Here is a 17,484-nt window from a genome sequence, read left to right as displayed (position 1 = left end):
TCATTTTTCGTTTTTCATTTGGGGGTTAAAGGAAAAACGAGTGGACACAAAAGAACACGGACCTTTTGGACAGAAAGAATACATGAAAGCCAGGGTTCCTTATTAAATTCATAAAAGAAACAATACAGGGATAGCCTACTCTCAAAGAAATGCCACAATCAAGGGAGAAACATGAAGAAACTTAGCATATAGCCTATGTGCCGTTCGCATAAGGGTCTTTCCCTGACATTAATACTTGGATAAGATATTAATAATAATAATTTGTAGGGCGGTGGGTGAGATATAAACCTACTAACGTCCTCCGTTGCCATGATTTTTGGAATGACTGATCGCAAAAAAAAAAAAAAGTTTTAGTCGGTTAATGGAAACGCCATCCTTTTGCAATAGTTATTTATCGATATTTAGAAGAAAAAAAAAGTTTTGCTCAAATCTGTAATGGAAAGGCACATACGAAGCTATATGAAAATGCAAAGCAGCTTATTTTAATTTGAAGCACTGAGCTGATGACAGCAACACAAGAGCCACACAGGTGTGGCTACTTAGTCGCTGTCCTCAGTGCCGTAGAAAAGCGCTGAATGAGTTCCCCTTCATGTCCGTTTCAGCGCTTTTCTGCGGCACTGAGGACAGCGACTAAAACTAGATGGGCCAAAAGAAATGGGTCCCCTTTCATGTCCGTTTCAGCGCTTTTAGTTAATGGAAACGCGTCATTTCGCCTCTGACGCGCGTAAATTTCTAGACACGTCAGGCGCGAATTTGACGCGCTATTCGCGTCCGGTGTGAACGCACAGTAAAACGAAAAAAGTATTGCAATTTGTTTCCCCAATTTTATTAATTAAACAAATTCAAGTACACAGATATTTTGAAAAACAAATTTCCATGACTTTTCCAAAACTTTATGAGTTTATTCATTTTCCAAAACTTTTCCAGGCCTGGAAATTGCCATTTTAAAAATCCATGACTTTTCCAGGTTTTTCATGACCGTACGAACCCTGAGTGTACTCCATCCTACACTTACAATACTCCTCTAGCTTTATCTGACCATGCGAGCGATGCACATATCTGTAAACCCCAGCAGGCTTGGCAGGGTGTAGCATCCATACAGTAGGCGTGTGAAGCCTCTCATCTAACGCTTGCCTGCACAGCCAAGCACTCAGACACTTACTTTTCATTGTCTGGAGAAAAATGCAATGCCTCACTCAGTCGTTCTCTCTCGCTTTCTTTCTTTCTGTCTCTCTCTGACAGGAATGTGGCTTAGCCTCTCTCTTTTGCTTTTATTTTTGACTCTGTCCCTCTTTTCCATTTTTTAAGTTCTTCTTGCTTTGTTGATGTCATTCCACATTTTCCTATCACACAAGCAAAGAACCGTCATCCCAGTGACAACAAAGAGCCTGCAAAACAATCAGATAAAAAGCATTTATTATAGTCACTGGTCCAGGCAAAGGTCTGCATGAAAAAAAGCGTACATGCTGACAGAGACTCTCTGCCCCATTGTAGAGGTGTGACATAGAAGAGAAAGAGATTGAAGACTGGGCATGTGCATAAGAGTTGGTATCTTATGCACACGCCCAGTCTTCAATCTCTTTCTCTTCTAGGTCCATACGCTGGCATTGTGTTTGCACCCCTTGTTTTCGGCCCAAGAAGCCATGCTCAGCTCTGCTTTTTTCCAGCCACCAATGAAGCCACGACCTTAAATCTTGCACTCTGACTACATTTACATTTACATTTATTCATTTAGCTGACGCTTTTATCCAAAGCGACTTACAATTGCTATATATGTCAGAGGTCGCACGCCTCTGGAGCAACTAGGAGTTAAGTGTCTTGCTCAGGGACACATTGGTGTCTCACAGTGGATTCGAACCCGGGTCTCTCAAACCAAAGGCATGTGTTTTATACATTGCGCCACCACCACCATATGACTAATCCCCTTCACTCGGCATCATGCTTTTATATTAATACACATCCATTTCTCTCACGCACAACTGAGTTCAGCAGCTACACCCTCCTGACCCCATATGAAATGTGTGATGATAAGCCTGAAGGTTTTTTTTTTTTTTTATCTTGTGTGAATCTGCTAAATCTCTGTAATCAATTTAGACGATAATTAGAGAAACACACACCAGGATTTCTAATTTGCTGCCAGGAAGGCAGTATCTTAAGTTTGTGTTCTCCAGTGGTGCCTTAATCTCTCAAAGAACCCTCCCGCAGCCCTCTGGGAAGACTTTAATGCTGGGATAGTGGTTTTTGGTTCAATGCCCTTGTACCGCTGATGCCAAAAGCACAGTAAAGCCAAAAGCCAGAACAATGCAGATATCATTAATAAGCTCTCAAAGGCTCTGGCCCTCTCTGAAATAATGCACCAGTGGCATTATAGTGTGCTGAGAATATGACAACAGACCACACTTCAATGTAATGCAATATGATGACAAAGTAACAGGTTAGCCCTGATAAAAGAAGAAAATGGTGAGGGATAAACAAGGATTTTGTCAGCAGTTTTCTCGGCAGAAGAGTTTTAGAGAACAATCTCACCGCCCAATCGCTACATTCTCATGGATGAATGTTTCTTATTCTTACTCACTCACTCTCCATACGAGTGTTGTACTTGGGCACTGTGCTGGCCTGGAGCAAAACTTTATCTTGGAATTCTAATAAGCTTTTCTATCTACATCATATTCAAGATGGACTCAACCTTTGTACTCTTTGTATAGCGCTATCAACAGGGAGCTGTGTAATGAACACTAATAGCTTTCATTTGAAAATGACCCACTGCACGTTTCTCTTATAACCTCACATTCTTTCATTACAGCAGGGCTAAGCTCAGCTCAGCTCAGTTAATGCGTTCAATGATAGCCAGTTATTCACAGGAAATAGTACTGTGGGCTTTGATACTTCTGCTGTGATTTCGAGTGATCTTTCCTCTTTTGCTTTAAACTAAACTAAAATATCATCATATCTATTATTGGCCAATTTATTAAGTCATGGCCCAATAAAGTGGTGTTAATTGCTGTCCATGTTTCTTCTCTCATTAGATTCACAGATATCTGTGTAAACCTAACTCGATTCATGCATGCTGCATGTTGGAAGCAGAGTCATATACATGCAGTTTTGATTTTGCACACCTTGGTGTGCATTATAAATCTATAAATAACTAGAATGAAGATTAACAATTTAGTATTTTATATTTATATTAATATATTAACTACTGCAAACTATATTGTCCTCTAATCATCTTTTTTAAATATTATCAGAGACTATATATTTAATTCAGCCATTAATTAATTTAGTCATTCAGTCCCCAAACTCTGACTAAAATGTTTGTAAATAAATAAATACATTTTTTATAATATATAAAATATAAAATATATAACATTTTATTTTAACTCACAGAGGACTTTTTGATACTGATTAACAGAAAAACTGATCAAAATGAAAATATTTCTACAAATCAGTCAGAATTGATTGAATTTACAGAAAAAAAAAAAATGTGTGTGTGTATATATATATATATATATATATATATATATATAGTGTTTTCAATCATAGAAGATGGTCTATAGCATGACTGCGTTATGTTTATCATTGTGTTAGGTGGGGGGAGACAGGTCAAACAACTTTTGCAGGAACTACAGGACCACGCCATACAGACTGTCAGAATCTGTACATACAGATTCTCAATATATATGATGCCACTTGGAAATATTATAAGGAAACATGGAATTAGTTTCCATTGTTATGCTGATGACACTCAAATATATATTCCATCACGGCCGGATGAAAACACTAAATTTTCCAAATTGACAGAGTGTGTTAAAGATATAAAAGATTGGATGACGCGTAATTTTCTTTTATTAAAGTGTAACTTTCAGGTAAAATTTTTCTCGAAGAAAATGCAATAAACATAAAGATAAGAACCGCCCACCACTGTTTTGTATGTTTTTCATACCAAAATGCTGAATATAATATGAAAAGTTGGTACTTTTTAGTGGTTTTAAGCACTCCCGCTCCCTTCCACTAGGCTGGGCGTGACGTCATAAAAGGAACTCCAAGCCTAGAGTTACTGTAGTCTAATGGCAAGTAGGCTAGCAGTTATATTGAAATAACTCAATTGTAAACATAATCGTGTGTGCTGGCTTCAAGAGGACCGTGATCCTGCCAGAAATGAGAGTAAGATATTCACAAAACAAACGGGTTCAGGCAGCATGCACGCAAAATTAAACCAAACTTTTATTTTGACGGGTTGCCGTGAAGACCTTTGAGTTTCTGTGCGTGTATGATATGACGATAGTTTTTTTCAAATGAAACGGTAAAATGACTCAGAGTGGCTCTGGAGATGAATTTCATCATGTCATCATATCGTGACTGGCAGCAGCTAGACTGAAAACAGCGCGAGCATCACTCGTGCTTCAGTGTGTGTGGTAAATGACACGCGCGTCTGCGCCATTCATTCACACAGAGACAAACAGAACATGCAAGGTTAATATTTAAATAGTATTTCTACAGTTTAATATACACAGACACTATATCGTGTTATATATCGGCTACAGTGCTCATAGTAATGAAAGTTAGTCTGGAGCCCCGCGCTTAGATAAACATGGAAGCGACTTAACGCAGATGCCTATTACTGGTTACCGAATATACCCGGTACTACAGAAATGCTGGTACCGACACATTTTCAGTACCGAAGTACCGGTACTTTGACAACACTAGTTTCCCTCCTCCTCAGTCTCCCAGTCGTTCTCTATAATCAAGCCACAAACAGTCACAAACAGTAGGAGTCTGGCAGAGTATGGTTGCAACTTCCTTTTATGACGTCATCACCCAGTTGCTGTAAAAACACGCTACCTTTGAAGAAACCCCAATAAATGTTATTTTAACGCATTTTAAGACAGACATTTTTACATATATACATATTGAGCACTTTAATTTACACATTAATTGGTTGTGGTGGTTAACCTGCAAGTTACACTTTAAATCCAGACAAGACAGAGGTAATACTTATCGGTTCAAAAAACCACCCACAAAACCTCGCACAATACAACTTTAACATCATAGGATGTCCTGTTACTTTATCCTCTACAGTAAAAGACCTGGGTGTTATACTCGATTGCAACCTGTCTTTTGAAAATCATATTTCATATGTTACAAAAATGTCTTTTTCCATCTTAGAAACATTGCTAAGCTACGTAATATGCTATCAGTTTCTGATGCAGAAAAGTTAGTTCATGCATTCATGACCTCGAGACTGGATTACTGTAATGCTTTATTAGCTGGTTGCCCTGCATCCTCAATAAACAAACTACAGTTAGTCCAAAATGCCGCCGCTAGAGTTCTTACGAGATCAAGAAAATATGATCATATAACACCGATTTTATCATCACTGCATTGGTTACCTATAAAGTTCCGTATTAATTACAAGGTATTGCTACTGACTTATAAAGCCCTAAACGGCTTAGCTCCAGTCTATTTAACGGATCTTCTATCGCCCTATAATCCATCGCGCTCTTTAAGATCACTAAATTCAAGGCTTTTGGTCATACCTAGGATATCCAGAACCACCAAAGGAGGGAGAGCATTTTCACATTTGGCTCCAAAACTCTGGAATAGTCTTCCTGATACTGTTCGTTGCTCAGAATCGCTCTCCCAGTTTAAAACTAGATTAAAGTCGCATCTCTTCAGCCAGGCATTCATATAATCTTACAGTTCAAACTACAATCCGGCCTCTAGCTCATAAATGCCAGAGGAGAACTGGCCCCCGACTGAGCCTGGGTTCTCCCAAGGTTTTTTTTTCTCCATTAGGTCACCTGATGGAGTTTTAGGACACCATTAGGTCACTTGATGGAGTTTTTCGGTTCCTTGCCACTGTTGCCTTTGGCTTGCTCAATTGGGGATATTTTGGGGATATTTAATTTAATTTTATCAATCAATAAATTCCCTTTGAAACAAACTTTGTTGTATTATTTTAATTTAATACTGTGAAGCTGCTTTGATACAATCTGTATTGTGAAAAGCGCTATACAAATATACTTGACTTGACTTGACTTCATTGTCAATTTTAACAATCAGGTTCTCCCCAGAGCCCAGTGACATCATCACTTACGATGTGTCATTCCATCGACTTTTACCACAGATCGGTGTCACCCCTGTGTTCATAGGCTATTTCCTGAGAGAGTAGATGCATTATGAATAAAAAATAAATAAAAAATAAACTGTTCAATTTTGAACATTTGCTTGCCACATTAGTATTGCCCCTGCAGTACCTTCTCGTTGTTATGAATTATGCCAGTCATTCCTTAGTATTCATCCCCACTGACTGCTAGACTACTGCAAAGAAAATGTACTAATGTTACATGTACCTTTGTGCAATTCAGTATTCAAAGGAACTCCATACTTCCCATTTTTCTCATTTTAGCACCTCATGTATTTTTTATCCCTGAGTTGATCAGTTGGAAATGTGCAACGCTCAATCCTGTTTCACTCCTTCCTTGTGAATTATTCTTTATGAGTCCCTTTGGTCAGAATACTTTTCAAACTGCAGATATTTCATTCATACACCTACGCTGGCCCTTTTTTAAGGCTCACTTGCATTCAGTACTAATATTAATAAAAAGTAAATCATGCAAAAAATATTATTGCTATTGTATGATTTGTGATGCTAATGTCATATCATTGAAGACTTACGAATATTTACAGATGACTTTTCTTATGTTAAGGGATGTTCACCCCAAAAATTAAAAATTCTTTACTCACCCTCATGTTGTTTTAGAACTTAATCACTTGCTTTCTTCTGTGGAACACACAACAAAGATTTAGAAAAAATGTCTCAGTGTTTTTTTGCCCATACAATGAAAGTCAGGGGGGGTAAAATGTCATAAAAAGTCAAAAGTAATTTTTAGAATAACATGAGTGAACTATCCCTTTAAACAACTTTATCTTATCCTTGATTTGTATATGTTTTGGCATGTACAAAAAGTGCAACAAGTCATTACATAGCATTCGATTTTTAAAAGCTGCTTACCTACTGGTGGTAATGTTTGGCAAATTCGTTTGATGACTTTAGAGACACAGAAATGACAAAATGAAAAGAACACAGAGTCTGATTTTTCAATCGTCTGTCCTTGAAATCTCTTTTTGCTACACTCAAAGCACCATAACGACAGCTAATAAAGTATGTAGCCCAATGCATAATGTGTAACGATGACAAATAACCACACTCTCTGTCCTGTGTGATACAGTACCACAGCATTAGAGATGACAGTACTGCATTCTTGAGTTTTTAGGAATCTGGCATCACATTAATAGCTTATTAGGGTGATGTAAGGTAGTGTCCTTGACTGAAATCTTCTTAACATTTTCTGAGAAGCCAGTTGTCCATCCTGACGTATGCCCTGTCAGCGCCCCCTCCTGCTGCGCCTCACTTCAGCTCTGCTATGGCCTTCTCAGCATGCTTGTGGATGGCTGTGCCTGTTAGGGGTTTTGTGTTTGCCCTTGCTTGTTATTATTGTGTATCTTGTTTGTCAATCACCCGGATCGTCTGCTATTTCGACATTGCCTTCATACATATTCATGAGCCCTCATTACCAGGCTCAAAGGTTGGTTGCAGGGCATGGCGACGGTGCCAGCTTTTGTTCTCGAGACTTACAACAGGTGACGAGCAGCCTGTGTATTGTTACCTATCGTTTGCATATTGAGAAAAGTACGTTCAGGACAGGACGAGAAGGACAGAGGTGCGCCAAGCTTCCAGATTATAACATAAGCAGAAAACACTGCTCATCCCCTTGAGTTTAATTGAAGCTTGGTTTTGGCACAGAGCTGGTAGGCTCCTCTGCATGAGATGCTTATTCAATAGCACAATGACATTTTAAAACAATTATTTTCTATTTTAATTAAATGTACTATGTAATTTAGGATGTATGCATGCAAATTGTATAATATCCAAGGTAAACATTTCTAGTAATTGTGCAGTTAATTCTCATACTGTATTTTCAGAAGGTTTTGGAATATATCCTCTCCCCAAATGCGTCACTGATAAAAAGCATCTTAGTTGATGACTTTATTTTTGACAAAACATACTAGGCTATATATTTAACATATGAGCAGAAATTGGCGAACAAAAGCTGATTTGATGTGGCAGTAGTCTGTTACTATACAAAATTTATAATCTATCCAAAACTAGTCAAAGTGTTGTCTTTCATATTTCGTCTGTGACATATTGTTTTTATGATATATTAGGGCATATAAATGTTAATTTGCAGTTTAATATGTTGCTTATACAAAGACATTTTATTTCAACATATTTCTGTTGATTTTTACTCATCTCAGTATAGCAATATAGTTTGGTAAAAGCTAAACTAGTAGATGTGTTCATGTAAAAATAACATATACTAATGTAAGTGCCTGTAAACTACAGCGCGCATTTGTGCCGTTCATTCATTCACACACAGAAACGCGATTCAAATTTAAACAGTATTTTTGCAGTTTAGAGACACTATTCCATATTGTGATTAGAACAAAGCACTTAAGAATAAAGAACTTACTATTCACAATCCTCAGCTGGATCCGTTGCTCCTCGAAGTGAAACTAAACCAGCACTTCTGAGGTAAATTTTCCAGGATTATTATTCCGATAGTATTATTCCTCACAGCGTCGCAAGATGACGTAAAGTACATTAATCTGATTCAACTTGATGTGTTTTATCATCCTGATGTGGGCGTTAACAGGTTTGCATTGATCGCCTCAGATCATTTGCGTTTGAATAGTGCGCAGAATCTCTGTAGGCGTGTTCACATTAGCAGATAATGAGCTGAAACAGAACGACTGACATCTCTCTCTTTTCATACAGATTACATAAAGAGAGAATATTTGTTTTCGTTTTGAATTAGATAATTTAATAGTAGACACTTAAATGATTATAAAGATATATTGCGCATGCCTGGTTGAATAGTATTTGCTGAGTTTTGTTTAAATTTAGAGACATGCTCCAGAAAAAAAGTTCACGGAGAGGCAGAAAGCACACCTTGTTTATTTTCTTTATTTTACAAAAACACAATGTTTTGTTTCGATGGTAAGTGGACACATAAAAAAGTAGACATTTTACAGTTTATGTTTTCATATTTATTAAGTCTGCATGACAATACATTATGGAGTATTTTAAGTCTATTTTGCTGCTACTGTATGTGAAAAAAAAATGGACTAAAACGCGCCGGTGCGTTTGCCGACCCCAGAGGGTTAAGCCCAATTTATACTTCTGCGTCGAACTCCTGCCGTAGCTACGTTGTAGGCTGTGTGTTGCGCGCGTACCCTTCGGCGTACCCTGACTTGCACCTCTCCAAAAATGTAACAACGCGTCAATTCTACGCAGAACCGTTCCCTCGGGTTACACATGCTCCCTCTGCATGAGTAATTGCGCGTCAACGCGGACAACGACGCAGAAGTATAAATTAAAACCAACGTGTTTTCTACAGCATAGAGGCTCTGGCGTAGCGGGTCATGAGCTGGTCACGCCGGCGCGACCGCCGTCCCCAGAGGGTTAAAGGGGTGAAAGTGAGGACCAGCCAAAATGTCCTCACTTTACTCTCTTTGTCCTCCCTCCGATTGTCTAAAACTCAAACCGGTCCTCACAAAGATAGTTTTACAAGTACGCGCACATGCAGGCACACACACACACATACACACAAAATGTAACAGACTGCTCAGGTGTTCATTTCCCCCATATTCTGAAAAAAAAAAAATTCTTTAGAAAGACAAAATTAATGTCATGGTAGGTATGTCAGCTTTACCAGTTCTATCGCTCAACGACCCAAATAATCCTTTTTTTTTTTTTTTTTCTCATTTAGTTTAATGCGATTTTGGAATCTGTCATCCCAGGTTTGTCGCCTGTCAATCGCCAACTGTGGCTAGTGACTGTGACAGTCTGAGGTGTTGATTTAGCGGAGTAGAGATCCCTTTCTAATCTGTCAGAGTGCGACTCTGTAGATTAGCTTAATGCCAACTGCACAACCCTCTAATGTGTCGCATGTTGTGCCCATTGAGGAAAATTTGCCTCCTGAGTGACTGTCTATCAGTGTATTCTCTGTCTGTTTGTAAGACCACCACTATTTAGGTGTCACATCTCACTTAAAGCAGCCGTTGTTGTTATTCCTTTAAATGCATGTTTTATTAAAACTGTGGCCTTTACCGTCTCCAATATACAGTGTCTTGCGAAAGTATTCAAACTCAACCACATTTTGATGTTGCTGCCTTGTTAAACTACTTTAAATTAATTTTTCCCCCATATTAATATACACTCCATACAACATCACGACAAAGCAAAAAAAAAAAAAAAAACGATTTGTGATAACTGCATATTTATTAAGAATAATAAAACAAAAATGTAAGGTTTGCATGTGTCTTCACTGAGGAAAGGCTTGAGTCTGGCCATTCTGACATAAAGCCCAGGTTGGTGAAGTGTTGCTGTGGTGTTTGTCCTCCCATATGGGGAGATTTGGGGGCAGTCATGGACTAATGGTTAGAGAGTCAGACTTGTAACCCAAAGGTTGACGATTCGTTTCTCAATACCGGCAGGAAAAATCTTCCAACCTCAATACCCATGACTGACGTGCACTTGAGCAGTCCATCAATGGGTGGCAAAAACGGCTGTCCACTAACTTCGATGGGTTAAATGCAGAGGATAAATTCTGAGTATGGGCTACCATACTTGGCCGTCACGTGATGGAGCTCAACCAGAGTGACCATCAGCTTGATGTTGGTGACCAACTTTAATTAGGACCAACTTTAATTAAGCCCCTTCTCCATAATTTTCTCAGTTTAGCCAGGAGACCAGCTCTAGGAAGAATCCTGGTTGTTTCAAACTACTTCCATTAAGGAGTATGGAGGCTGCATGCTTTTGTGAACCGTCAATACAGCAGGACAATCACACCTGTCTTCCCCAGATCTGTGTCTCGACACAATCCTGTCTCTGAGCTCTACAGGCGGTTGTTTTGACCTCATGGCTTGGCTTTTGCTCTGATATACATTTTCAGCTGTTAGATCTTTTATCGAGAGGTGTGTGCCTTTCTAGATCATACCTATTCAATTGAATTTGCCCCAGGTTATCACCACTCGAAGTGTAGTAACACCTACAAGGTACATTTCAAGTATCCCAGAAAAAGGTATGAATACTTACGCAATGTAATTATTTTAGTTGTTTATTTTGAATAAATTTGCAATTATCACAAATATTTTTTTCTTTTATTATTATTATTTTATTATGGTGTATAGAGTTTATGTGGAAAAAAAAAGTAGTTAATTTAGCAGCTAAGTTACAGGGTTTGAAAACTTTCGCAAGCCACCGTACATGTTCTTAAAATAGTCTGCCGTGTTTTGGTGCAAGTTCCTGGGAAGTGTGTGATTACACTTGCAAGTGGAGTGCTGTGTTATTAAATCATGAGACACAGCTGTGATAAAATTGTGACCTAATTTCGTAGACCAATGCTGTATTGCACCCTAATTGGATAGAAGCTGTTTGCATTGACGGTGTCATGATAATTACCCTGCTTATTTATTATAATAAGTAAGTTTGATAAGGACTGCATGTGCATTAGGTTTCTGAGAGATAAGGTGACTAACTCATCAAACAGGTTGTTCAACTCTGATGTCGGGCTGAATCATGCGCTCTACATTACATGGAAGAAGAGATTTACTCTAATCTGAGCCATTTATTTCTCTTAGAGGCATCACATTGTGACATTTTTGTTGCATGATACATAAGCTTTCTTTACAGAGATCAAAGTATTCTCTTCAAAATAAAGTCATTATGTGCACGAGTAAAATATTTACTGAAACGCACAAATATAGCCCTCATGAAGTAATATTTTTAAAATGTCTGTCTGGGTATGTTACAGAGTTCTCCAGTATTGATTTAAGCAGAGGTCCCTGAAACGATTTACCGAAAGCTGTGCCGAGACCTGCTGAGATGGCACGGCAGGAAGGCGACTGTATAATGTTTCATGTGTGCTTGGCCAAGAGAGAGCCTGAGCTGCATGCGGCAATGCGTCCCAAAAAATGAAGAACAGATCAATTAGAAGAAAAAAAGGAGGGCGAACAGACTCTGTTATCACATCTGTCAGCCCTATCCACAACAGACCTGACTGGTTCAGACGATGAGTTCTGTGTTTGGCATCACATACAGGCAAGGTTACAGCCCCCCGTGCACCCCTCCTTTTGTGAATTCTTTCAGTTTAATAAAGAGTTTATTGCTGGTAGAACATTTTTATTGATTGTGCTGTCCCTGGGAGGGTAATTTGAGATTTGTTGATCTTCCCTCGTTTCTGACTTTACCGTTGGGCATATGCTTTGCTGAGCCGGGGAGAGACGTCCGTGGGAGTAATTTATTTCCATCTACCCAAGCATGGTGCGCCTGTTGTAATGGCTGTTCTTTTTCCCTTAGCCTGTATTGTGCATGCTGTCTCACTTATTGGGTTAACAAACCCTCTGCTGATGGATAATCAGATAAGTGTAAAAACACTCCTTAGACTTAGAGGCTGTGTTTGAAATGGAATACTAGATTGCTACTTACAGAACACTGTACATTAAAATGTATATGTTTGTTTATTATTTAATTTATTGTTAGTTTGTTTATTTTCATTAAGTGGAACAGTAGGCACACAACTTTTTCATTTAATTGTGTTGTTTAATATTGAATATTAAATGGTGTATGCTCATTTCCCCTATTTTTACATTTAAACTACATTTGCCATCATCTAATGTTCAGTAAAAAAACTAAAAAAAAAACTCTTAAATAACTAACATACACTAACAACACTGTAATATTTTGCATATTGTGAAATTAAAAAAATATATATTTCATACCTCCAATAATATTGTGAGAAATAATATTAATATTATATTTATTGTTTATTGTCCATGACATCACAATAATTATTAGCTTATTGCTAAGTTTAGATATTGGTGCATTCCTATTATTATTATTTTTTTTTATTTTTTTTTATTTTTATTTTTTTTTACTTTGTAGAATACTTTTTTGTAAAATGTTGGCAGGAACATAAAAAAAAAAGAAAAGAAAAAGGGTGTTCATTTATCACATTGGAAGTGGAAGGATTGTGAGACAAAGTGTTCCATGCAGTGCATTGCTGATTTCGGCAAATGTGTTCAGGGTAATTTAAGCATTCATATAGTATTCATACTATACTCTTTACGGCAGAACTAAGACTAGTGTGGAAGTAATCTGAACATATCCAGAGTCTCTGTTCTGACTGAAGACTTAAAATTATTAACTTGGCATAGGTTGAGTGTGTGATCGGAAAATGTCAACATCAGAGATCAAAGTATACTGCTGGAAACCTCAGATATTTTCATTCAGTCTAAATGTTTTCTTATTCTGAGCCTTCTCTGTCCTGCTTTCCTTCTCTCTATCCTCTTCCAACACTGGATTAATTCCTGTATCATTTAAGAACTTGGCAGTCATTACACTTACAGACTCTCCTCGTTTTAACAGTTACATGGAAACGTACCAAAGCACAAGTAATTGCACCTTAATTCCGGTGTTTCACTCAACATTGAAATTGCAGTCTTCCCAGGCACAATAGCAGTGCTCAATCAGTGCAAATTCTGTCCATCCATCCATCCGTCCATCCAATCAAATTTTATTTATAAAGCACTTTTAAAATCAACCTTGGTTGGCCAAAATGCTGTACACGAAAGTAAGAGAAAAAGTAAAACAGAGCAAGAAAAATAAAAGTTACCGTAGAATAAAAGCACGAGAATTTGTTTTATTTTATTTTTTATCAAGGATTTAAATTCAGCTAATGTGGAAGCTGTTTTAACATTTAAATAAAAAATTGTTTGACTTTGGCTATCCGGCATAGGTGGTAAAAACTGGCGCTGACTGTGGCATTGATTTGTTTGTTCACAGCTTGAGTTTGTGAAGACAGTCTTGTAATCTCTTATATGTAGAGTTATCTTTATGTTTTATAGGTATGTAGAGTTGGGTCTCATCCGCATAACAGTGGTACGACACACCAAATCTAATCATAATTGATACTATATCCATCCATCCATCCTGCATGTTACATAACAGAAGGAATGCATATTAAATATGAGTTAAAGTAATTGTATTATTTTTATAATAAAATCATTTAAATAATTAATTTTATTAATTTAAAATAATAGCTTAAAAGCTGTGTAGCTATTGGTTAACATTATCCTATGTGAAAAGATCATTGGAAAAGGACATTTGTTTTAGAGGAAGAAAAGTTTGCATTTAGATTAAAGATTACAAAACCAAACTTTTTATTTTAAACCTTAGGAATAACCTGCACGAATGAGTCTCATCCGCATAACAGTGGTACGACACACCAAATCTAATCATAATTGATACTATATCCATCCATCCATCCTGCATGTTACATAACAGAAGGAATGCATATTAAATATGAGTTAAAATAATTGTATTATTTTTATAATAAAATCATTTAAATAATTAATTTTATTAATTTAAAATAATAGCTTAAAAGCTGTGTAGCTATTGGTTAACATTATCCTATGTGAAAAGATCATTGGAAAAGGACATTTGTTTTAGAGGAAGAAAAGTTTGCATTTAGATTAAAGATTACAAAACCAAACTTTTTATTTTAAACCTTAGGAATAACCTGCACGAATGAGTCTCTTAAACTAAGATCAGGAACTTAAGGAAGTAAATAAGGTCATGAAGTCTGAAATGACATTGAGATGAGCAGTGTCTTGAAGAATAAAGCGTGACAGCATGCATGTATCTGGTCCTGCAGTGAGAGTCCAAATGGCTGGATTATTAGCATAGCATGTCTTGTCTGCTAGGGCCCATGCTCTGCTAACCCCCCTCCCAGATGCAGATTGAGTCTGTAGGCCTGGAGAGAGCAGACTGATTCATTCAGGGTTCAACTGCCTCTTACCAACCCTCCCATATGGCTCTGCTTGCGTGTCATTTGCTCAAGATGCGGGACTCCGATAATTATGTAAACCATAGACGAGCGTATTAGCAATTAACAGCGTTTTCTCTCCTGTCACTTTAGCCCCATTTGTTTCATCTTCCCGCCGTCTCTGCTCTATTTGGCGGGTTGTCCTATAGATGCCTTTGGAAAGGAGGCAGCGGCGAACCCTAATCGCTTGTCTCGTCTCTGCGAGTGGCGATGGAGAAATACAACTCCAATAATGAGATTTGGCGGCACATTAGCAATGATGATTGCTGTGGCTGAATGGTGTGCTGCTGTGTTGTTGTGCTTCATTCAAAATCAATGATACATTGTTTAGGGGAGCTTTGTTCCTCAGCCGAACCGCCGGGCTAATGTTCCTCAGACTCTTTCAGACAAGAGAAAGGCCGTTTTACCGTAATCCCTCCCCCTAACGTGGCCGGTCTTTGCTGCTCGATTGCAGGCTTTTTCTGAAACATCTCAAAGCACATTTATTTAATTTAACATCTGAGATGATGGAGTCAACTGTCAGTTTTATCTCATTGTCCAGACAATTATAGGCTTCTGACACATTTTTATTTTAGTCTAGGTTTGCTTTGAACTTGGGAAAGTGGATGTGTTAGGCATCCTTAAAAAAGAGCTGTGCTTATGCATATATTCATCTATTCCAGAAAGAACAAAGCCTAATGATTATCTCATCAAAAGCAAGCACATGTCTTACGGAGAAAAGGAGAGGAAAAACCTCTACAATGCTGTCTGTGTTTACTATTGAGAATAGCACCAAACTCACTGGAGTTTAAAGGCCTAGTTTATAGTAATATCACATTTTTCTTTATCTTACTGCTTTCTGAAACCTTCCTTTGTACGTGAGAAATTCTTATCCATTATTTATTTGAGTAAAGTTCATCAAAATCCCTCAGCACTAGATACACTTTATTTTGTTCGATATCCAGGTGTCAGTGCATTGGCTTTGTGTTGCGTCAGGCTTATTATTGTCAGCACGACATTTGAAGTTATTTCAGAGAGAGACCACATAAAAGCATTTAATTAGGATTAGGCCATGCTTCCAACAGGGAGGACAAGAAAGGCAGTTATTGTTAATATTTCTGTTATGTACTTACAGTATATTGAAGATATGACACACATGCCAGCCTTCACATCAGCTGGAGCTTGTAATTTGCTGGCAACTCAGCAGGATTGGCTATGTGTGATTATGCCAACCAAATTAGAAGACATAATGAGAGAGGAAGTCTACCAATGAAAAGGGCACCTCTTCTTTGGTGAAAAAAAAAAAAAGTTGCCATGCTTCTTTTCATTTACTCAGCTGACCTTTATGAGCACAATTAGCATTTAGAGAAAATGAAGGTTTCATTCGCCCACATCACCTACAGCGTGCTTTTAGTCTTAGAGGTAATTGCGAAGTTGTACATGCAATATGAAAATGTTTTGGGGTGTAAAGGGAGGCAATTGAGTTCCTGACATCGGTAAAGTGGCAAAAATTTTGTCGCAAAATTGCCTCAAAGATGCCCTCCATCCCAAATTGTCTGAAAAGAAAAGAAAGCCATAAATATCAGGGACATTTCAGTGACATCTTAAATTATGTGGGCATGGGGGTGGTATTTATTCCCTTATTTCTCAGTCACCTTGAACGTCATTTGCTCAGCACTGTAAAACTTTGACCTCGGCTGAGCTCCAAGAGTAATGCATGGCAGATTTTCTTTGGAGAGTGTTGGCTCTATCTAGTCCCAACTTGTTAAGAAGCTGAAGAAAACAAGATGGAGTCAAGATCATCATTAATATTTCCCCTTGAATTGAGCTTCTATAGATTTTTAAAGCCCAATCTGAGATTGGCAGTGTGCAGGAATAGGGAAAGATGTGAACATTAGGGAGTCTCTATGTGAATCGCAAGTGTGTTTCAGACCGCCAGCATAAGGCACAATAGCATATAAAGCTATGGCCTCATTTTAAGCCATACTCCACCGTCTACCATCTCTCACATCCCTGCGATTAGTTCACCAAATTAGCTGGCAGCAGGTGTTTTCTCCTGTGGTACTGATGGGTCTGTTTTTACTTTCTTTCTTTTTTTTGCAGAACCTGATCAAAAACCTTCCTGAGCAGAAGGAGCTGAGCAATCTGGCAGAGCTGAAAAACGAATATGAGGAGCTTTGTGAATCAGAACAGTTTGGAATTGTGGTGAGTACTGAGATTGTTCCTAAAATCACTAGAATAGCTCCAGGAGACTTTTACACATTTCAGGGCTCCAGACTAAATGTTTACAAATGAGACAAAATGTAAAATATGAATATTCAAAATATGTATTATTATTTGTATTAGACTATTTGATTTTTTTTATCAGTTGCCAGACTAAAGTGTTTACAAATAAGACAAACCTTTTCTTTCTTTTTTTCTAAGTATCAGTTGCATTTATGATAGATTTTCTGTCATGTAAGGCTAAAAATCAATTAAGAATCACTGCTGTTCGTTTATGTTTTTGAAACTGGTTGTTCATATGACAGAGTTGTTAATGATAAACATTCACAGCAGA

General features: G+C 37.7%; 1 protein-coding gene across 1 annotated transcript in view; it reads left to right on the top strand.

Annotated features, from left to right (window-relative positions):
- diaph2 (diaphanous-related formin 2) overlaps positions 1-17,484 on the top strand; it is a 442,308-nt gene that overhangs the window by 236,698 nt on the left and 188,126 nt on the right. The window contains exon 18 of the mRNA XM_082178708.1: positions 17,031-17,132. Coding sequence (XP_082034834.1) covers positions 17,031-17,132 — 102 coding nt within the window. The remainder of the gene's footprint in view (positions 1-17,030; positions 17,133-17,484) is intronic.

Source organism: Leuciscus leuciscus (assembly GCF_965113295.1).
Source record: "Leuciscus leuciscus genome assembly, chromosome: 8".
NCBI classification, from domain to species: Eukaryota; Metazoa; Chordata; class Actinopteri; order Cypriniformes; family Leuciscidae; genus Leuciscus; species Leuciscus leuciscus.
This window is presented reverse-complemented; position numbering and strand designations above follow the sequence as displayed.